The sequence below is a fragment of the Rattus norvegicus genome, chromosome 2 (genome assembly GCF_021556685.1).
Source record: "Rattus norvegicus strain SHRSP/BbbUtx chromosome 2, alternate assembly SHRSP_T2T, whole genome shotgun sequence".
NCBI lineage: Eukaryota > Metazoa > Chordata > Mammalia > Rodentia > Muridae > Rattus > Rattus norvegicus.
Window position 1 is genome coordinate 218305285 of NC_141535.1, and position 23852 is coordinate 218329136.

General features: G+C 45.4%; 1 protein-coding gene across 3 annotated transcripts in view; it reads right to left on the reverse strand.

Annotated features, from left to right (window-relative positions):
* Positions 1-720: 720 nt before the first annotated feature.
* Positions 721-23852, reverse strand: part of Alpk1 (alpha-kinase 1) — a 119890-nt gene continuing 96758 nt past the window's right edge. For 2 of the 3 annotated variants that reach the window (NM_001433150.1, NM_001433149.1), the window contains 10 exons: positions 23013-23072; positions 21704-21790; positions 20518-20594; positions 19642-19737; positions 18303-18407; positions 14396-16487; positions 12125-12278; positions 8124-8286; positions 6533-6719; positions 721-5183 (listed from right to left, as the gene is read on the reverse strand). In NM_001433150.1, coding sequence (NP_001420079.1) covers positions 4984-5183; positions 6533-6719; positions 8124-8286; positions 12125-12278; positions 14396-16487; positions 18303-18407; positions 19642-19737; positions 20518-20594; positions 21704-21790; positions 23013-23072 — 3221 coding nt within the window. In that variant the 3' untranslated portion in view covers positions 721-4983. The remainder of the gene's footprint in view (positions 5184-6532; positions 6720-8123; positions 8287-12124; positions 12279-14395; positions 16488-18302; positions 18408-19641; positions 19738-20517; positions 20595-21703; positions 21791-23012; positions 23073-23852) is intronic. The other variant, XM_087624972.1, reaches the window with a different exon arrangement.

Consider the following 23852-nt stretch of genomic DNA (forward strand, 5'->3'; position numbering starts at 1 on the left):
AAGAAAAAGAACGTTAAGGGAGTTCCTTGGGTGATTCCACTCTTCATTGTCAGGAAACCAACAGTCCGTTCAATAACAGACACTAAACCCGAATCAATACCAGTGAAGCAATGCCAGGGGCATGAGCCTACAGAAACAGCAAGGCTCCACCAAATCGGCATGAGTCAGCAAAAGCAGCTCGAAGCAGCCAGAAAACAGCCATGAGAAGTTCTTTGGCAAGTTTCTCTCTATGAAGTGAAGACCAGGGGAGACCAGCAAAAACCGGCAAAGAAGCCAGCCCAGCGAAGACCAGCCCAGCCTTACAGGGCATAGCGATACAAGAGTGTCCTCTCACTGCTTGTAGGGTTCTATTTATGTTCTTTCTAAACATCGTGTGCCCTCTCTCAGCAAAACATCACACGCCCTCTTACAAGACAGCTTCCAGGAAAACATCATGTGACAGAACCCAGTTGTTAAAGAAACCAGAAATTTGCACCTCATCTCTAGCAGTGGGCTCAAGGGGTCAGAGCTCATTCCAAAGCGGCCACGGACCTTGGCAGTGTGGTCCGAGTGCTATTGGCTATAGAATCATGAAGGATGCAGGTGGAAAGGGATTGTGAATTCCTTCTCTGGTTTCAGAGAGCTGCTGAGGGCAGGCAGTGCATGGCAGGGGAGTCCCTGCCTGAAAGTCCCCAGAGGCTGTTGTATGGCAGTGTGAAAGTGAAAGAAGGCTGCAATGGAGACCTGTATTGGTTACTTTTTTATTATTGTGATAAACATCAAGACCAACACTATTAATAGAAGAGACAGTTTATTTGGGCTTATAGTTCCAGAGGGATGATTCCGCCATGGCAGGAAGACATGTAGCAAACAGCAGGTACGATGCCTGGAACAGAAGGTGGGAACTCACATCTTCAAACACAAAGTTGAAAGCAGAGACAGAAAACTTGAAATGGCATGAGATTTTAAAAACTCTCAATGTCCACTTCCAACAACACTTTCCCCCAACAAAGCCACACCTCATAATCCTTCCCAAACAGTACCACCAACAGGGGACCCAGTGTACAACTGCTCAAGACTATGGTAGACGATCCTCATTCAAACTACTAAAGGACCACAAGGTGTTGACGATGGCAGAGCTGTGAGGTATCTGACAAGGAGGGCAGCTTACTGGAAGTGGAACCAGCCCAAGAGAGAGATGAGTGATGAAGTCAGCAAAGCTGCAGGGGTTGAGACATCTAAGCCCTGTGAAATGAATGTTCAGACACGAGATCTGGAACTATAGAATCCAATGCTTGCCCCTACTGGTTTCTGTCTTGTTTTGGTCTAGGTATTTCCTTACTCTACCCCAATTCCTCTCTTTGGAGAAGGTAATGAATATTCTGTGCCATCATGTATTAGAAGTATGTAATTAGCTTTTTATTGAGTCTTAGAAGCGACTTTGGACTTTGAAACAGTAGACACTGTGAAAGACTGTGAGGACCTTTGAGGCTTGGTGAAATGCATTTTGTATTATATGACCAGGAGCCTACGGGGACACTGAGTATGATGTGGTGGCTGAAATGGGACTATTCCTATAGTTTGGGTATTTGAACACTTGGTGTAGTTAATGGTGCTGTTTGGCGGTGGAGGTGGAGGTGGTCAGGTGATGCGAACGTTTTGGAGGGAGTATATTGCTGGAGGTTTGGTATTGAGATTAAATTCCTCATGTCATTTCTAGTATATTTTCTTTGATTCAGTTTTGAGGTTCAAAATGTGAGTTACTTTCCTTCTCTTTCTTCTCTCTTCTCTCTCTCTCTCTCTACCTCTCTCTCTCTCCTTCTTCCTTTCTTGTTGTTTTGAGACAAGAGATTCTTTGTATAGACTATCATGAAACTTGCTCTGTGGACCAGGCTTGCCTCAAACTCACAGAGATCCACTGGCCTCTGCCTCCTGAGTTCAGGGATCAAAGCTTTGCACCACCACTACCCAGTTGGAGTTCTCAGTTGTCTGCTTCATGCTTGGCTGCTTTTTGACATATTCCACCATCATAGACTCTTATCCTTCCACAACCATAAGCCCAAATAAACTTCTCTAAGTTGCCTCGGCTGTGGTGTTTTAACACAGCAACAGAGAAGTGCCTAGAACATTTTGTTTTCCTGGTATGATTTTAATTACACCTGTGTGCCCGTACAGCCTCAATTCATCCCAGTAAATTCACCCTGTCTACTCCAAGGAATGCCATTTATTAGCCTGTGCTGTGTGGGTGGTGCCAGACAGATGGTGTTTACTTATCTGCCCAGGGACGTGGTCATCCCCCTACCTTGACCTGGAGCCAAAGGTTGTTTCTAAGACAGAATCTATCTGAGCAAGCCTGAAAAATGAAAAATCATGGTTTTACAAAATATGGAGTGACTCAGAGAAGGGCATAGCTTGAGTACAACAAACACCCATGCTGGTCCCAGCAAGAGGGGAACAGGAAGTGGAGCTGCAGTGGATTGGGATAGGACTGGCCCACATCAGCATGGTCCCTGGCTATGCACCCTGAACAGAGGATCCACCTGCTTCCCAGAATGAGTCCCCAGGATGCTGATTGAGGGATTTCTGGGTACCACCATCATCTGATGGCTCTGCTGGCCTACAGACAAGGGATTTGGAAACCAGAGGAGAAAGTAGCACATTTTATTCTAGAAGGAGCTGTTCATATGGAGGTTTGCTAAGTCAAGTACACTTTTAACCAGGCCCAGATCCCACAGGCAGGGTAAGTAGATTTCCTTGGCCTACACTTTCCCCTGATTTGGGGGGTTTGAGGGTGAATCTGAGTTCACAGGTCAGCAGTTCTTCTCCACCTCTTCAGAGAGAATAGCATTGAAAAAAACTGTTCTAACGACCAATGACTTTCACAGTAGGTTTGACTCATGGGCATGGACTCAGGATTACTGACCTCAGTTCTATGATATTTAACACCTCTCTGTCAGTTAATGGCCTTTCTTGTTGTCACAATCACTTCGTACTGTCCCCACTCCCTCATTAAGTAAGTACATATTGTATTTTTTCTTGATTTTTTTTTCTGTAGGATTTTACGCCGTTGGCTACTCTTTCTTGTACTTCTTTTTGATTAGTTTGCCAAAAATCTTGATCACCCTCATCTCTCTCTGTTCGCTCTTCATTTGATTTGGCACTCCTTTCAATTACCTCACATTTATGAAAAAGTATGGAAATTAGGAATCTGTGAGGAAGTACACGGAGTGTTATAATCTAACCCATGTGCCCTCATCCGGCTCCGCGCAGATGCAAGGGAAAGATGATGCTCTGTGCCCTCCCTCACTGTTTCGCTCTCCTTGGCTTGGACTTCATGACTTGGTGACTTCATCTAAAGCTCAGTCTGTATTCAAAGGTCCTAAATGTCCTCAGAATGCTATTTCAGGCCGGAGTTATAGTCACACTTTTAGTGAAGACATTGATTTTAGAAGTTTGGAATATTATCCAGCAATAAAATGGATGGGATGGGAGGTTGCTCTTGAGAAAGGGCTTAGAGGAATTCAATTGTAAATTGAAAGGGGCTGCTTGGTGCTCCCAGAGCTGCTCTCCACATGTACACCCCTCAGGACCCAAGGCGTTGCAGCTGATGCAAAGTCTTCTCATGCAAGGGAAGATAACCTGGCCCAGGCCCAGTGAGGAAGGAGTGGGGCCCCGGGATCCTAGAAAGTGATATACTCAGAGCCCTTGGGAGCACTTCCAGCCCTGGGGCCCTGCCCATTCTGCTGGCAGCTGTTTTTCTGTTCCAATAAGGGTTGTAGTTTTGGTGTGCGACCTTCTCACCCTCCCTGCCCTGTGATGTCATCCAATGCTTCTCTTTTCTTAGTGGCTGTCCATTTTCCTTTTTCCACTTGTTCACTCTCCCTTCCTCGGCATTTTTGGCTGTCACATCCCTCCAGTCTGTCACTCTTGCTTCCTCTGCTTCGTCTTCATTCTAGGATATACAATTCTCTGTCCATCCTTCTACACAAACTCCATTGCAACCCTTGATGACCACCCCTTATCCTGGACTTCCTTAGCACAGTACGTGATGGTGGGTATTGATAGTCAGTTTGACAAGACATAGAAATATCTAGGAGACAAAGCTCCAAGCCTGTATATGAGGGAATTCCTACATTGTGTTAACCCAGGTGAGGCGACACACCTTAAATGTGGTGGTACCACTGAGCATTAATACAATTCTTTCAGCAGAAGGAATTACCAATCTTGTGTGAAGAAGATGTATGGGGAAAGCAATAGGCTGTGGTGACCCTGTGGTATGTGACCACTCTTCCATCGCACCTTTCATAGATAGAAATACTAGAAGAAAACATGGGAGAACCAGAAAGAAACCCAGAACACAGAAATATCTGGTATCACACACAAGCATGAAATAAAGGTGAAGAAGTCATCTCAGTCAAAAGAACAGTCTGTATGGACAACAGTTTTACAAAATGGCAAATATTAAAAGGGAAACGACAATTGAAATCTTTTCAGGAGCCTGGATGTTTTAAATTTACAAAGAACTCTTTGGTTAATAAGAAAGCAGCAACAGTATCAGTTTTAACAGATTAAAAAAAAAAAACAAAACTCTCCAAACAGACCAAAAACCCAACCCAACCAGAACCAACCCACAAAGCAACAACAAAACAAACAGAAATCACAATGGCTTAATGACAGCAGTTTGTTTCCAGCTCAAGTTTGCATCCATTGTGGGTTGGTTGGAGACCTTTTCCATGTTGTCCTCATGCAACTCAGGACCCTGAACATCATATACAACTGTGAGGCCTAGGACAGCCTCCAGACATGCCCCTGTGTCAGAGGGAACAGGTCTACAGGATCTTGTCCTGGCAAGCAAGTGTAGGCCTGAAATCAACACTTGTGTATTCCTCTCATAAGTCAATAGCTGGAATCATCCATTGGCCCAACTGATCAATACGTCAACACTTGCCTCGCTTTGTATTCCTGGAAGGAGGCAGATTTGATGCTAGGCTCCCAACCCACTGCCTATATCTTACTTGTTTGCTCTAGTGAAGGTCTCGTCAGAGAAAGACGATGGCATATTTCATTACAGCTTGCATGTTGGTTATTAAAGAAGTAAAATATGCCCCGCTTTCCAAAGTTTGTAGTGACGTCTCTCTGATCTACAGAGTGAATCTGAGGATCTGTGAGATAGATGAGGCCTTTTCCATTACCAGTCACCCAACCTGAAAGAGAACAAATACATCTGAGCACCATATACTTCAACACTCATGCACACGCACATGCATGCACACATAGGCATACACACAAACATGTGCAAACATGCTCACATGCACATACTCACACATATGCACAAGCACATGCACACACATGCATGTTCATACATGCATACACACACATAAACACACATACACACATGCACGCTTAAAGAGATATGTTTAAAACTTGATCAAACCGTGATTTACGTTTAGTATATTTTTCTGCCAAGGCATTTGAGATGCATATCCTAATTACTAATTTAAGAAAGAGAACTGAATACTACGTTGTAACATAAGTATGACATTCTGAGATACTGAATAATCACAGATTTGTAAAGCATAACGTTCTTTAGAATTGCTAAAATCTCAATTTTGAACACTTGTCTTGATTTTGAGGTTTCTTTATGCCTTATTCACTTAGTCCTGTATTTGCCGGCCTACCCCACATTTAGGTATTGAGTTCAGGAACTGTACATTTTTAGATACTGAGTGCACAGTAGTGAGTGAGAGAAACAAAGATCCTTGTTCCAATTGAGCAAACATTCTCATGGAGAGAGACAGATAATAAACAATGGACATGTAAAAGACACTATGACAGCTATAACTGCCGTGGAAGAGAGACTGAGGATTGAGGGTCTCTTGCTAGAATAGTCTCTGACATGAATTATCACAACTACAATAACAAAACAAACTGAAAAAAGATCACTAATATTAATGTGGATTTTAAGAAACCTCAAATTTAAGTACACACAACTTCCTGTTTCATGATTCTAAATATGAAACTCAATTTTCAGCTTTCAAGATGCAAAAAGGGCTAAAGAAAAAGCAGGGATGATTTTAAATTCAATTAATTAATTATTATTAATTTGCCTGTGGAGGCCAGAAGGAGTGTTGGATAACTTAGAACTAGAGTCACAGTTGTGAGCAGTGAGCCACGTGGGCACTGGGATTGAACCTGGGTCTTATATAAGGACAGCGAGGGCTCTTAACCACTGAGCCATCCTCCAGCCCTGTGGAAGAAATTAAGAGAATTTTGAAGTGAAATTCAGTAGTAAGAAACTTATTCCACTCTCATCCACTCAAGTGAGCGGAAGATTGTAGGGACCGCTCTGCAACTGAGCCCAAGAAACCACAGGCTCATGGATAAGGAGGTGCCTAAGTCACTTCTTGGGAAACCATTTGCTGTATGCAGCGAAATCAATGACCTAAATTCTAAACAGTAACCTGCACATAGCATGGCCTATGATATATGACTCATGATTAGTGAAATCAGTTGGAATAGTGAGAGTTAAAAAATGACCCCTTGTTTTACCTACCTTGTAAATCAACCACAACATGTCTGTGGTTAGAAAACTCGTAAGAAAAATGGCCGTAGGCCAAGCCGTATTCTGTAGCTTTGTACTCGGTCTTGACGACTTTGGTGTTATTTGATAACTTGACGAATTCTCCCAGGATGTAAGGCTCCACACTGATGCACCCCTTTATAGTCCTGCCTTCCAAAATCTGTAACAGAGATGGGAGGTAGTATTCACGACGGTGAGCACCACGGTCTCTGCAGAGGGGTAGATCTCTGTGTGCACTGAGGTTCTGCCGTGGAGATTTGCTACTCTAGACTTAATTTTCTCAGAGCTAGGTCTAAGAGGAATAATAACTGCTCTTTACTTTTGTCAAAAGGTTTAAATGATAAGACAAATACAAAGCACCTAGTGTTACCCATAGTGTAAAACAGAATCTACAGTAATTAATGTTTCTAGACTAATCTGCTCGCTCAAAAAAATTAGGTCACAAGGGCTAGACAGATGGCTTGGTGGTTAAGAGCACTTGCTGCTGCTCTTCTAGAGGGCCAGAGTTCAATTCCCAACACTCATTCATTGGCTCACATCTATAGATTCAGTCCCAAGTGATCCAACACCCTCTTCTGGCTTCTGCAGGCGCAAAGCACATAGTGGTGCACAGACAAACAATGCAGACAAAATATTAATGCACATAAAAAAATTAGAGCACAATGACCTGGTCTCAGGCTGGTTTGCCAGAGCGTGTGAATGGATCATGCCTTGGGACTAGAGGCTGATTATTAACTCATGCATTTCTGTATGGTGACGTTGACTTAGAGGTTAGTATCAGTGCCTGTAAGGTGCTTGCCTACTTTCTGACATGAAGATACAAACTGGATGATACCTATAATATGAATACCTTAAAAATGAGTCAGAATATCTCTAGTCAATAAAAAATTGCAGATATAAATGCAGGGAGGATCCAACCTATCTGGGGAAACAGGGTACTCTTGATCCAAAAAAGAGAGAACAGGAGAGAGGTTTGCCTTTCTCTCTCTAACTTGATGTTTAGTGAAGAGAGATTGGTTTCAATGTCTCTGACATCCACGATGGAAGAAGGCAGGTTGGGCTGAATCTAAGAAGACAAACTGGGGCCTGACTACTACAATTCTTTGGAAGTGAAGTTACTTATGGTTGTTCCATGATAAACACGTTTAAGGTACAGCTTCTTATCGCTTGGTTGCAAACATGGAGAGAAGGAAATGCAAAACGAGGGCTTTACGTTTCATGCTGAGGGAATAATTTGTACAAAATACAAACTTGAAGGCCCTTTTGTAGAGAGACAAGACACAGAGAAACATCCAATAAGAAGGCTGACTTAACCGGATGCTAGGATCAACAGTCACTCTGACGTCACCCAGGCAGCCCCAATGAATGTGCCGGATGGGGCAGACGGTCAATCTTTCCATGTGTTTTTTTTTTTTTAATAGGATGAAGTTGATGACGCAGAGGAAGGAGCCTAGGAACTCCGTGTGTGAGATCTTTCCGGACCATGTTAGAAGTAGACTTGAAACAGAAATCTAAACTAATATCTAGGTGCAGGCTTGTTTAATTACCCAAACTCATGCTTTACCAGCAATATTGTGGACGGGATGTAGAATATCTGCGTTGGGATCTTTTGCTCGTAGAGTCTCTTGTTAAACTCTGTCACGTAGTGCTGCGCTGTCATCTGCCGCTCCACATCTGTGAGGTGGTACCGGAGCCCCTTCCGCTCTTTATATTCTTTCCCAACGTATCTGCAGATGGACAGAACCCACATAGCAACACGGGAAGCCGCTCTTTCCTATTGGCTAAATAAGGATGGGGGACCCACAGGAAGACCAACAGAATCAACTAGCCTGGACCTTGGGGGGGCTCCCAGAGACTGAACCACCAAACAAAGAGCAAGCCTGGAACCTAGGACCCCACACATATGTAGCAGATGTTCAGCTTGTTCTTCGTGTGGGTCCCCCACAACTGGAGCAGGATCCGTCCCTGAGTCTGCAGCCTGCCTGTGGGTCCTCTTCTCCTAACTGACTGCCTTGTCTGGCCTCAGTGGGAGAGGATTCTCCTAGTCCTGCAGTGACTTGATGTGCCATGGTGGGTTGCTATGCGGGATGGCGGGTGGGGCTCCCTCTTCTCAGAGGAGACAGGGAGGAAGGATGGGGGAGAAACTGTGTGTGCATGGGGGACCAGGAGGAGAGGGAGTCTGCAATCAGCATGTAAAGTAAATAAATAAATTAATGGAAAAAAGGGAGAAATATGCAGTTTAAAAGGTAATTCCAGGGACTGGTGAGATGGCTCAGCGGTTAAGATCACTGACTGCTCTTCCAGAGGTCCTGAGCTCAATTCCCCATAACCACATGGTGCCTCACAGCCGTCTGGAATGGGATCCGAAACCCTCTCCTGCTGTGTCTGAAGACCGCGACAGTGTACTCACAAAAATAAAATAAATAAATCTTTTTTTCAAAAAAAAAAAAGATAATTTCTAATCCTTATCTAATCATTATCAATTGTGTTAACTTCAGATCTAAACAATTTTATAACAGCCACGTCTACAACAGAGCACGGCTCGTGCTAGCTGGCCTGAAATGACATGGAGTGTGGAGGGAAACTGTCCAGACAATGTGGTAGCTCTTCACACCTGTGTGCAAACCATGGGTCATCACGGTGTACTGGAGTGTGGCCGGACTCTTGAAGCCTGACGTTCTCATCTGCAGTATGGCCTTAAATGTGTCAATTAGTCAGTACGGAGTCTCCTCTATTCCTCCCTTGTGTGACTAATTCATTCTGTGAGTACCGACTTTACCAAGACCTACTATGGGCACACTAACGTGCCAGTTCTGAGGCTGTTAAGGAAAGTGTGAGCTATTAGATACATAACTTTCAAGGGCTCACAGGATAATTGGACAGAGACTATACAAGGCAGTAAGTAATCGAATAACACATAATTCCAGTACTACATGTCACTGTAGTATTTTATACGTGCTGTGAGTTAGTATGAATTTATTAGTAGTGCCACATGTGCTTGAAGGGGCCTACAAAATCAGTGGGAGGGGTCAGCATCATAGACCCGCATCAGAAATCTCTGAATCTAATATTCTCAAGAAGGCTACAGATCTGGCCATTCAGACTCCCGAGGAAGAGAGCAAGGACAGTGAGAGGGGCACACAAGGCGGAGCCTCTGTGCTATCAGAGAGCATCCCAGAGAGAAGGAGAGTGACATCTCAGTACACACGGAGCGCAGGTTTGCAGAGGGCTCAAACTGATCTAAAGCTTTTTCATTTATCGACTGAGGCCAGAAGTGTGCACGAAAGGGTTGGTTACCCATGTAGGGTGCCAGGGCTGAAGCATTTCTGGAACATTCTTCTGGAATAATGGACTGTCATCCTGTGACTAAGAAGACACATCTTCTTTCATTTTATGCCCCTTTTCCTTAGCCTTAGATTATGGAGCATCGGTCCCTGTGGCCACCTTTATGTTAATAGGCAAATGTCTTCATCGTGTCTTCTATTAGATACTTTCATTGTGTATCATCGTTATTTCCGCTACTGGGAAATCCATCTAAGTGACATTTCTTTATATGGGGATAGTTTTGCTTTGCTGTTTTGATTGCCTGTAAGACTTAAGATTGTTGTTTCAGGAAGTCTGAAGTCTCTCCCTTCCCTTTTGCTTCCTTCCTTTCTGTTTCTTTTTTTTCCCTTTATAGCCCATTTGAATCCAATCTGATTTTTGTTTTTGGCAATTCCGGAAAATAACTGCTCTCTCTTCTCCGTTGTATTCCTCCAATCAGATGTGTCTTAGACACCCTCATTCCAGTCTGTATGTTTCTTAAATCCCATATGTCTCATCTTAGAACATCCTGAGATACCGTGGGGCATTAGCCTCCACAAAGAAGCTCACATGGGAATCAGAGTCTCTCACAGTTCTGAAGCCTGGATGTCCCAACTCAAAAGTCAACGGGGCGCTGTTTTCTCTAAATGCAGCAAGGAAAGACCTGCCCCAGGCCTTGCTTCTGCTTTGTGGGATTTCCTAGCCTTGCTTCAGCATACCTGTAATCTTCACATGCGTTCTCACTGTTCTCACTGTGTGCAGGCCTGCCTCCAAGTTTCTTTTTTCTAAAGGGCAACAATGACCCTTGAATAAGAATGACCTTCGTAAGCTCATATACTTGAATTCGTAGTTGTAGGGGAGTAGAGCTATTTGAGAGAATTAGAAGGATTATGGAGTGTAGAGTATGTCACTGTGGGTAGGCTTTGAATTTTCAAGAGCCTATGCTAGTCACACACACCCTCTGCTTGTGAATCAGGGTGTAGAGCTCTCAGCTCCAGGACCATGCCTACCTGCAGGCTGCCATGCTTCCTGCTATAACAGACTAACGCTCTGAAACTATAAGCAAACCCTCAATGAAATGTTTTCTTTTGTGTAAGTTGCCCTGGTTATAGTTGACATCACACCGATGAACAGTGACTAAGACCTGGCTGTACCGGGATGTGGTTCACCTTACTCCAGTATGAATTTGTCATAACTACAGTTGGAGCGGCTCTCATTACCCCAATATGAATACTGAAGCACCCACATAGGGATTTGAGGTGACACAATTCTATTCGGAACATCTCATTCTACCGTTTATGTATGACTCTGGGCAAGCTCTTAACAGACTGTGGCTTAATTTCCATCTCTGTAAAACTCAAGACAAACAGGAACACCTACTTTACAGGGTGTTTGAGGATTGGCTGAATTAGTATAAACCGTTTCAAACAGAGCCTGAGGTATATTAGTGTAACCTTCAACTGTTTAAGAACTACTTGGATTTACCCAATTTCTCTATTTTTTTCTCCTGATTTCATACATCATTAGGCTTTAGATGGCGAACAGGGTTAACTTTAAAAGTTTGGGCATATCCATTATTTTTCATGGATTTCTTTTCTTTCTTTCTTTCTTTTTTTTTGTAAACCACCTTTTTTTTAAATCATGATAATTTTATTCCCTCTTTTCCACTTTTCAGATCTCTACTTTTTATTTTATTTATTTTTTTATTATTGGATATTTTTATTTATATTTCAAATGTTATTCCCTTTCCCGGTTTCCTGGCCATAAGCCCCCTATCCCATCCCCCTCCCCTTCTTCTATAAGGGTGTTTCCCCTCCCCAAACATCCCCTTCCCACTTCCCCCTGACATCCCCCTACACTGGAGGGGTCCAGCCTTGGCAGGACCAAGGGCTTCTCCTCCCATTGATGCCCAGCAAGGCCATCCTCTGCTACATATGCAGCTGGAGCCATTTCATGGGTTTCAAAAGACACAAATAGTATGGCAATCAACCACATGGCTGAGGTATCTCAATTTCTTGTCTATCCAATGGGTTTAAAAATGTTACCCTGGTGGGCCTGAGTTCATGTATATACACCATCTGGGATAATTCTGTGATGTGTAGGAACTGTTGTCAATTGACTAATGATGGGGAAGAGAAGTCAATATCTAAAGTCATACATTGGGCCACATTTCAACCCTTTCAAAAATCTCATGAGTGACTACTTCATTGAAAAAAAATTAGCTTGACTTATGCTGACGACACACATGCTTTCCAGTAATACCTCCCCAGGGTTTCCTCTTGATGGAGATAGTGGACCCAGAATGCATTTCTCTGCTTGCCCTTCTTCTTCACTTTCAGGTAGTCTCCCAGATATACCACCGTTTCCTGGGCCGTCCACAACTCAGACTTTTTGGAATATTTTAGCAGGAGGGCACCTGGGGGGAAAACAAAAGGTAAGACTTCTTTAATGGATTTTGAACAGGGTTTGGCAACCAGGAAGCACACTTTGCACACTCACTGTAGGGTCCTGGCAACTCCAGGAATTCAAACCAGTATCGTGGGTAATTCTGAATGAACAAAAGTCATAACTGCCCCATCGGAAATGTCCCGCTTATTATATTCCCTCATATTTAAATAACTCCCATTAAAGCAATTCAATGAAAATGTGACACTTTATAAGTGTCCATAAAGAATTGCTTTTGATTCTTGTTTGGTTAAATATGGCAAGAGATGAAGTTAAGACAAGCTTCTGCATGAAAGTAGATAGAAAACGAAGGCTTCTAGATGCTCCGCAGACAGCGCTGGGATATGCAGTGCTGGGGTATGCAGTGTTGGGATATGCAGTGCTGGGATATGCAGTGCTGGGGTATGCAGTGTTGGGGTATGCAGTGTTGGGGTATGCAGTGCTGGGGTATGCAGCGCTGGGATATGCAGCGCTGGGGTATGCAGTGCTGGGGTATGCAGTGTTGGGATATGCAGTGCTGGGATATGCAGTGCTGGGGTATGCAGTGCTGGGGTGTGCAGTGCTGGGGTATGCAGTGCTGGGGTGTGCAGTGCTGGGGTGTGCAGCGCTGGGGTATGCAGCGCTGGGGTGTGCAGCGCTGGGGTGTGCAGCGCTGGGGTGTGCAGCGCTGGGGTGTGCAGCGCTGGGGTGTGCAGTGTTGGGGTATGCAGTGCTGGGGTATGCAGTGCTGGGGTGTGCAGTGCTGGGGTGTGCAGTGCTGGGGTGTGCAGTGCTGGGGTGTGCAGTGCTGGGGTGTGCAGTGCTGGGGTGTGCAGTGCTGGGGTGTGCAGTGCTGGGGTATGCAGTGCTGGGGTATGCAGTGCTGGGGTGTGCAGTGCTGGGGTGTGCAGTGCTGGGGTATGCAGTCCTGGGGTATGCAGTGCTGGGGTATGCAGTGCTGGGATATGCAGTGTTGGGGTATGCAGTGTTGGGGTATGCAGTGCTGGGGTATGCAGCGCTGGGATATGCAGCGCTGGGGTATGCAGCGCTGGGGTATGCAGTGCTGGGGTATGCAGTGCTGGGGTATGCAGTGTTGGGGTATGCAGTGTTGGGGTATGCAGTGCTGGGGTATGCAGTGTTGGGGTATGCAGTGCTGGGGTGTGCAGTGTTGGGGTATGCAGTGCTGGGGTATGCAGTGTTGGGATATGCAGTGCTGGGGTATGCAGTGTTGGGGTATGCAGTGCTGGGGTATGCAGCGCTGGGGTGTGCAGCGCTGGGGTATGCAGCGCTGGGGTGTGCAGTGCTGGGGTGTGCAGTGCTGGGGTATGCAGTGCTGGGGTATGCAGCGCTGGGGTATGCAGCGCTGGGGTATGCAGCGCTGGGGTATGCAGTGCTGGGGTATGCAGCGCTGGGGTGTGCAGTGCTGGGGTATGCAGTGTTGGGGTGTGCAGTGCTGGGGTGTGCAGTGCTGGGGTGTGCAGTGCTGGGGTATGCAGTGTTGGGGTATGCAGTGTTGGGGTATGCAGTGCTGGGGTGTGCAGTGCTGGGGTGTGCAGTGTTGGGGTATGCAGTGCTGAGGTATGCAGTGTTGGGGTGTGCAGTGCTGGGGTGTGCAGTGCTGGGGTATGCAGTGCTGGGGTGTGCAGCGCTGGGGTGTGCAGTGCTGGGGTGTGCAGTGCTGGGGTGTGCAGTGTTGGGGTATGCACAGAAGTGTGGGGAAGGAGTGACTTCCGGCTAGTGGAGTTGGATGACTGGGCTAAAAGAGAAGGTGAACTATCTGTTCACATTCAGTGACGGAAGGATCAGAGGTGATGAATCAAGAGAGATTGGAAGAAGAACATATTCTGAAACTTTGATCCAATTCCATCCCTTGACTTTTTATTCAAATTAGTAAAAAAAAAATGACAACTGGGAAATAGCCTATCTCTTAAAAAATGTGGTCCTGAAATCTCGCCTCTCACGGGCAGGAAATTCCATGACAAGAAAAGTAATTTTCCCAGCAATTCACAAAGTTCATCCTTTACGATCAGTACCCAGCAAGCTCTTCCCAAGGCTTCTGGCAGATACCTCCTAAGGCCTGGAGCTAGAGACTAAGAGGGTTGTACTCACTGTGTGCTTGTTGGAGTTGATTGGACTTCAAAACTCCTGTATTCTCCAGTCTCTGAAGCAGCCAATCATGCCTCACCCCTGCTAGAAGCTTTTCAAGGTCATCAGGCTGCAGGGTGCGAGCCTCAAGGATCTCTTGGCTGGTCTGTCCTGTCAGTGAGCCAAAGGAACTTCGGCTAGAGTTCAGCAGAGACCAGGAGCTTTCCCCCTCAGACGAACTGCGGGAAAAGGCGGGTGATTTTAGCCACCACGGCGAGCATGAGCTGGAGTTCTGGCTACTCTTCAGCATGCTCCCAAGTTCCTCTCCTTCCTCTGTGGTGCTGAAGTCCTCATCGAAGATAGGGGAGGGACCGTGGCCATTTACAAAGGACTTTGGACTCTCATCACTCTGACCGGACCTTAAAGCACGTGGTCTGTGAGCGCCATCTTGGCCAATGGAGTAGACCTCTGTGCTGTCAAGCATTTGGCCCTCCTCATCCACCGTAGAAGCATCAGGGTCCACAGCTTCGTCTTTGACGGAGCAGCCAATCTTTGCTGAGTCAGCATTTTGAACAGACCAATCTGAAAAGGAAGTCCGATGCGTAGACATTGAATGGCTGCCTTGTAAACCTCCTGGGACTACCAGAGAGTGTGATGGGCCATCATCTGTGCTTTCTGCCGTGTCTCCTTCTGGGTCTACCGAGGAGGAGGCAAACGTTAATTCAGGCCCCGTGCATATTTCAGTGAGTTTTCCCTCATTCTTTTCTCCACTCCAGTCTTTGAAGTCATACTTGGATTCTGGGAAATCACCAATTATTCCAGAAGTTTCTTCTTCCTGAACTGAAGGATATGTGGTCACAGCTGTGAACCTGCCCAAACTAGCCAAGGACCAGGCATCAGAACCACATGAAGGACTGGACTGAAGAGAAGTAGTGTTGGATCCTTCAGGGGGTTCTAAGAGCCCTGCATCTGAGGCCAAACAAGTGGTCGTCGAGTTGAGAGGAAGGGCGGGTGTGTGTAACTGACTTTGTGAAGACTCTGCATTGTGATCTTCGGTCGTCTGAAGAGAGACACCGTGGAGCTTGGAAAACAGCAAATACGTCTCTCTACATATACGTCTGTCCCCCTCGGGTTCCTCAGACACTGCTGTGGAGCATTGAGTGTCCACAAGATGTTCCTCTTGGCTAGACTCTTTCCTTTCTGTATCCTGAACAGCACCGTTCACTTCCTCCCAGCTTGCGGAAGAGCTGAGCCCTGACAGTCTGCTCCAAGAACTCGAGCTAGAGCTGTCTCTCAGAGGCTTGCTGGAGACATCTGCCCTGCCATTGCTGTGGTTTGGTAGCTCAGTCTCCGTCCCCGTATCTTGATCCAGGGAGACTCGAAACGCCTCGGAATGGGTCCAGTTTCTCCTCCTTACTCTTTGGAGCTTCTCCCAATCTTTCTCAGACATCTTGGAATAAGCTGTACTCCCGCTGTCTTGGGAGCACACTTTCTCTAGAGTAACCCCCACAGTATCTATAGTGCTTGTTTCCGTCTTCAGAGTGGTGATACAGACCTCTGCCTTTGCGTCTCTCTGGTGGCCTCTGCTGTTCCTACACGTGCTTTCAAATACCTCGCACACTGAAGTATGGTGCTGGGAGTAGGTTTCGAGAAGCTGTTGGAAATCCACGTGCCCATGCAAGATGGGCCTATCTAAACCACACGTGAAACTCTCTGGGACATAAGATCTATCATCTGCATTTGGGAAGCTTTGAACGTGTAGATGTCCCTTCACCTGGCTGATGAGGGACATGATTTCCCGAGACAGGACTTCTCTGTCCTGGCTCGAGAGGGAAGTGCTGAAGGTGTAGAGCTTGCCCATAGCTGCGCTGCACTGCTGCTTTGCTGCACGGACTGCATCTGTCTCCCCATGGAGCCTGCAGTGCACCGTGGCGAGGCCAAAGGCAGCTTTGATGAAGCTGTGTAGCTCCTGCTTTCCACTAACCAGCTCGCCGTCTTTCTTGGTGAGGAGGCCAATCTCAAAGGCTTCTTTGGCTTCACGCAGATACGCACTTTTCATTCCTGGAGGGCAGTCAGCAGAACAACTGTATGACAATAGACATGTTCCACGGATGTTCTGTGGGAAGCAGCAAATGAGGGTCAGATGTTGCATTGGGTACTAGATGTGAATCAGGACAAACTCTTTTTTTTTTTTTTTCACTTCCCTCTCCCTCTTCTTTACTGTTTTTGAGACAGGTCTCTTTATGTAGCCCTGGCTATTTCAGAACTCACAATGTAGACCAGGCTGGCCTCAAACCCACAGACACACACTTGTCTCTGTCCCCCAAGTGCAGATTAAAGGCATGTACCACCACACCCAGAAAACCTTTTTATTCCTCAAGGGCAATCACTTAAAAGATTACAGAAAAAGAAATGTACAACACAGACATTCTAAAGAAGGTTCATGAATGTTTAATGGAGGATGTGAGGTTTTCTGCTTGTTTTGGGTGCTTGAGAAGGGATGAACCCTTGAGCCATTGACTGAGACAGAGGGTGAGACATTTAGCTTCACCTTCCACTCTGCCGTGACCCCGATGCCTGTGGACTGAACATGGCAGACGTACGATCCTGCTGTTGTCCATTGTTTTAGCAAATGGTCCAGGATGGTTGGGTTGACCATTCGCAAGGTCTGAGAACTCAGTGAAGACTTACCAGAGACAATCGCCTAACGGGTGGAAGAAGCACCTTTAAGGTGGGACGCACAATCCAATGAACAGGAATGACTTTGAAATAAAAGGGGGAAAGGGATGCCTGCTAGAACTGAGGCTGAACCTTCTGTTCTGAACAGCTCCTGCTGCTATATTTTATCCTATATTGAGGCCAAAGTAATAGAGCCAATAAACCACAGATCGAAACCCCTGGTGCTATTAGCAAAACAGCAAACAATAATATCAACAAGTACAGTAGAATCAAAACAAAACAAAACAAACAACAACAACGAAAGAACAGCCCTTTTCTTTACGTGGTTTCTCACAGTATTTGTATTTGGCACAGTGACAAGTCTCACTAACAGTCTACACTCAGGACATAAACATAATTAATTTCTCTATGCAATAAATGTATCAATTTAGCTACAACCAAACTACAGAGTAGTGGGTTTTAAATTTGTGTATGGGACCAGCGGGCTAAGAGTCAGTTCCTTATACCAAATGGACACCAACATCTGTAGATGCTCAAGTCCCTTGCATAGAAACCATGTACACACAGCATCTGTAGGTCACTTGTGTCACACAGCGTCAATACTGCACTGTCTAGGAATGACAAGAACGAAGAGTCTGTTTGTGTTCTGTACATATGCAAACAAATTTGATCCAAAGTTGATTAGATGTAAGGGCGTAGAACTTGCAGATAGGGTTGATCATATATATTCTTTAATTAATTAATTGTTAAAAGTTATGTGTGTGTCTGACTACATGTTCACGCACATGCCCATAGAGTCCAGAAGGGGATGTTGAACCCCTTGGAGCTGGAGTTGCAGGCTGATGTGGGTGCTAGGATCCTGACTCAGCTTCTCTGCAGGAACAGTACTTGCTCTTAACTGCTGAGTCGTCTTTCCAATCCCAAAGTTAACTATATTTCAAAATGAAAGAATTTCGCAATGTTAATCCAAGAGATCTGCATTTGATGGGCAGAGAGACGATCCTAGGCTATGTGTGTTTTGCAAAGACTCCGTAGGTGACTCTGATCTTCTGTCAGCCTTAGGAACCCTTGTCCTGGAATAGCCTTATATGTTCGGACTGAAGTAACTTAGCTTCTGTCAGGATACTCTCATTCTGACTAAGAGTACTTTCCCCCATGTGGAGTCTTACAATAATTGCCAATGAAGAGTCAGCTCCTCCTTCAAGGTTAGACTTTTCCCTCCCCCTGGCTACATGGGAGAGCCTGTATTTACCACAGCTGTGAGCACGAACAGGGGCGTGTAGGCACTGAAGGCAGCTGCCAGTTTGCAGGCTTCCGCAGCTGACAATAAACGATGGTCGAACTCCTTGAGCAAGGCCTGTGTGGAAAAGCTCTCCATTAATAAACAAAGCCTGTGGCACTCCATCGCTTTTCTTTCAAGTTCTAAGGGACTCCTTCTTTTCATCGTGAACCTGTCAGAACAGTGCTGGGAAAGCCTAAGTGGGACTAAAGATACCAGAGCATTGGGTGTCCTTTCCCCTAGCCACCCCTCCCATCCCACATCCCTATCCTGCATCCATAATGCAGAGAGTCTGGCATGACCAACAGTTAGGCAAAGTAAATCAGCCTCTCTGTAAGATGGGCACAGTTCTTTTTCCATGGAAACTGCACGCTTCGCATGCAGACTGGTGGATAATCTCTGTGCTGCTCTTGACAAAGGGCTCTTTATGGCTTCACACCAAAGAGGATCCATCCATTCATTCTGGAAGTGTATAGTAGGCACCACCATGTGTCAGACACAGTTCTAGACCCGAAGAGGAACTGACTGTAAACTTGAGAAGAACTTATTTCTATTAGGATGAAGAAATGGCCAGTATAGTTATTTAAAAGAACAGTAATATTAGGCTTAGGCTTAGAATATGGAGCAAGTACCCGGTTATCTGATTTGTACAACAAAACCTGTGTGTGTGTGTGTGTGTGTGTGTGTGTGTGTTCATATGTGTACAGTGCACATGTGCGTGGGTGCCGTCCTCAGGACGTATCCACTTTTTTTTGTTTTTTTGAAACAAGTCTTACACTGGGACCTGGAGCTCACAGATTAGCTATAATGGCTGACAAGCAAGCCCCAAGTCTTCTCCTGTGTCTCCAGGGTTGGGATTACAAGGACATGCCATCATGCCTGGTTTTTATGTGGGTGTTGGGGACCAACTCAGGTCCTCACATTTACGTGAAAACACTGCCAACTGAGTCATGTCCCTCAATCATCGCCATGGTATTATGTTTTTAACTTATTACCCTTTTATTACCAAGCTTAGATACTGAATTTTGTACATGTTGAAAGGAAATAAATGGGACCAAAAATCACTCTGATAACATTCTATCATTCTTTGGCTTGAAGATTTTTGGTGCCCTTTGTATATCTGACTCATCGAGAGAGGCATGGGTGACCAAGACAAATAGGACCCACTAGAGCTGCTCCCATTAATCTAGGAGGGACTCTGCTCCCAACCCCTACTCTGCTGGGAAAGAGCGGATAACCAACACCAAGAACAACACTGACAGGCTTGCAGGGGATGCCACTCAGAACCGTGCCTTTGCCAAACGACAATTACCAAGTTAACCTTTGGGCTCTTCTTAAACTTCTCATAATCAGTTTTGCTCATAGACACAAAGATGTCCGCCAGTATGCCCAATGACGTGGAAATGCCCTGTCAGGAGAACAAACGAATCAGACTGGAATTCTCTCATCTCAGGGCCCACAGTCAGTGACTCCACGTCATGGGAACTATCTGCTTGCTATTATTCTGCGACTGTGACGTTGGAGATGCTTTTGAACTGAAAGAGCATCACATCCCAAGGCTTGAGGATGAATTGAAACATGGCTGGTTTGAAGTTGGGTTATTAGTGATAATTCATCTAAATACTAGGCCTGAACCATTGGCACAGGAGGAGATCTCATAGTACTCTCTGCCTGTGTTGGAAAGTTAGACGGGTCTCACATCAATGACAGATCTCTGGGAAATGGAGGGTTCGATTAAAGAGGGGACAGTCACAAAAGTATCACGAACGTGAAACTACCAATGTCAAAGCAAACGTTGAGTCTTAGTTTCTTAAAGATGCTACTAACAATTTCAAAGGAAGTGTCCCCTCGATAGACTCTTGGAAAATGGCTTTACACAGAGTATTGTGGCCGTTTCAAGATTTGTCACAGAATCAACTGAAGGCTATATAATGGGACAGGATAGACAGAGTGGGCCAGAAATTATAAATTTATAATTGGATGGTTAGAAATTAGTACAGAAACCCATCATAGGTAGAGTCTACCCGCAACACAGAAGGAGGTTCCTAAATGTTCCTGGTCTTGTGCTCGTGTAGAGTGACTTAGACAGTGCAGACAGAACTGATAAATGATGGAGGTGATTATGCTGTAAAAAGACAACTATCCAAAGATAGGTGAGGACAGTGGACACGGCATGAAGACACAACACCTTCTTATCTGGCTGAGGGAGTGACAAATATCCTATGACGGAGGCCCATATCAACTCTGCCGCTTCATACCACATGCCTAAAACACAAAGGGGAACAGGGGTGGACTGTAAGTATCTGTGCCTTCCTGTACAGGTAAGCAAACAATTAATAATCATTTACATTAGTGAATAGCAAGTAAATAAGTAGGATGAACTTAGAAAGCTAATATGTTAGGAAGACTCACTGGATCCTGTCACCAACTGTCACCAAGAAACTGTAAGAGTTATCCTACTTTTGGAAGCTGTCTTAAATAGAGTTACCATTGCTCTGATGAAATGTCACGAATTAAGCAACTCGGCTACACTTCTACATCACAGTCCATCACTGAAGGAAGTCAGGCAGGACAGGAACTCAAGCAGGGCAGAGGCAGGCACTGATGCAGAGGCCATGGAGGGGTCTGCTTACTGGCTCTCTTCTCATGGCTTGCTCAGCCCTTCTTACAGCACCTAGGACTGCCAGCTCATGGGCACCACCACCCAAAATGGGCTGGGCCCTCCCCCATCAATCACTCGTTAAGAAAAGTCCCTGTAGGCTTGCTACAACTTGATCTCATGGTGGCATTTTCTGATGACTCTAGCTTGTGTCTGCTTGACATAACCCTAACCAGCACAGTATATAACACACAAGCGTCCGTGTGCACAATTTACAGTCATTTCCACAAAAAGAATAATATTTGTCATCATTTATTAAACATTTCAAATGCTTTGGCTTACCTTTTAGTCTAATTAGGGTTTTAAACTGCTCAAAAAATTTGCGAAAATTCCAAGGAATGGATGACTAACGCAAGTCAGTGAATAGCCACAATTCGCAAGTGTGAATTTCATTAACAAAACAGAAAACATATTTGCTTTTATAAATCTTTACAATTATAGGATTTTTTTAAAACATGAGGTCGCACTATGCTGCCTCCTGGCTGAAGCTCTTCTCTCTCCTCAGTCTACACAGTAAGCTATATAAGTGTGCACAGACATGCTCAGCTCAGCTCAGCTCCTGGTGTCCTAATGTCATTTTCTTCTCAAGAGGACTACTAAGGTAATGGGGATGTGACGGCTTTAGCCAGATATAAGAAGAAAACTCCATAGTATATTCTTGTAGCTGACTTCTGCCATAAGCCCTGAGAGGGACGGTATTGACGTCAGTCAGTACCTAGCTTCTGCAGAATTTGCCCTCTGATCTGTATGCACACCGACTGTACCAGGACCTTGTCACTCTCATTCCTATAGAGCCAGGTACCTGCAATGAAAGGAACACATTGGCTGTGGTCAGTAAGGAAATGGCCTAGTAAGATAAACCTATTTTCAGAGATGTCTTCATTGACACACATGACTTAGATTTGAGAGACAACTCCACTCCCCATGACTCCACGGGAGTCAGTTTTCACATGGTCTGTGGCTGGCTCATCAACAGTTCTCCATCCCTAGGGCCCTCATCTGTGTCTCCTGCTTCAAGCACCTCATTCCTACCTGGGATTCTCTTCTCTGGCTTTTTAAGAGTTCCACATCTTAGGTCCCAGATGCAATGCAATTTGTCTCAAAGGCACTCCAAGTCCCTAACCCCAGGTTACCTTACCCACAGTGTGACCCCACCACCTGTGTCTGTCTCGAAGACTGCAAAGCCAGTTCCAACGACACAGCATTAGTCTGGATACTGAAGGTGATGACTCCACACAGACCAAAAATTCATTACCCATGTAGTGAGACTCAGCGGGGAGAGCCGGGCTGACCCTCAGGCTGGCCATTGGCTGGGTAAAGGGAGTAGAGAGTGGCTATTTTTTTTATGGTAGTCATTGTGTGAGGTGGATAAAGTTCTAAGACGTTGGGTTGCAGCCTGTGGACAAGTAGGTTAGGTTTTCAATTTTTGTTAATACACAGATTAAGTCTGCACCATAGGGAGTTTCTTATGACATTTCCCCACACTTAGATACTGTACTGTGTGCGCCATTATTCATTTTGTTCTGGTTTGTCAGCTGGCCCAGTGGGTGGCAAATAGATGGTGAGTGTCAGTGGCCACCCTGCACAGTTCTCTTCCTAGTTCCTGTGAGTGTATAGGGTGTGTATATGTAGCATGTGGGATATGTGTTGTTGTGTGGTACGTGTGTGTATGTGTGTGTGTGTGTGTGTGTGTGTGTGTGTGTATGTGTGGGGGAACTGTGTAGGGAATGTGTGTGTGCATGTACCTGGGGTGTGTGTTGCATGGGGGAGTTGTGTAGGGTCTGTGATTGTGTGAGTATATGGCTTTGTCTGGTGTGTGTAAAGTGTAGAAGACAGAATACGCAGACACTGTGGCTTAGAGCTGGGGGTCACAAATAAAAGCATGTGTCTTCCTCTTGGAGCTGTCCACAAATTTCAAGAACCAAGAGTCAATGTATCTGAGCCCATTGAACTCAAAGTTCACTTAAAGCCGTGTTCAACTGTTTTTTTGGAAAACATGCGGACTTAGAACATGAAATGCTTACCAGTTGCACCGCTGTTGCATATCAGGCTGCTCAGGATGTACTCTGCCTTCAACAGTTTCCCTGAGAAGAAGCAAGCACACAGCACAGCATTGGTTTCAAACTTACAGATACTTAATAACAGTTTCTGCTCTAGGATTGACACGCTGTTACAGGGACCCTGCTTTCTCTTGGAAATACTCAGATTTAACATTTAAATCAATAGTTACATCGTACATAAAACTGAGAAAGAAAAACATGTTTCTAGGATTGGCAAACTGGGAAGTTATATAGTGTCTGAAGAGGTGATCACACACACACACACACACACACACACACACGCGCGCACACATGCACGCATGCACGCACGCACTCTTTATCAGTACAAGGATGCGGAATGGAGGCAAACCTTGGTCAAAGGTACCATGTCTTCTCTCTGTGAAAGCTGTACTACAAAAGATTAGAGATGCCCAAGAACAGCACAGTTTACATATGATATCCCTCCCTAATCCTTCAGATTTGGAGTTATCTTTATTTTACTTTTTCCAAATGGTTTGGTTTGATTGCTCCCACATGGTTTCCGTAAGCAGGAAACCCAACAGCTTGTTCATTAGTCATCCCTCTTCCAGCTAACTTGAAGCCACACACAGCCTGGACCCTCGTCCGGCTTTGTGCTCACGCTTGAGTTCCCTCTTGTCCCTCTGTCTTGCTCTGTCACAGTTGCTTCCCTGTGGCGCCTGTGATCTCTAAGCCTCGCTTTCACATCTCGGTCATCAGACTCATAACTATTTGGGGCCTGGAAAGTCATGATTCCAAATGTCCCCAAGACTTGCCCTTCCCCCTTCTCTTTCTCTTACTCGTCCT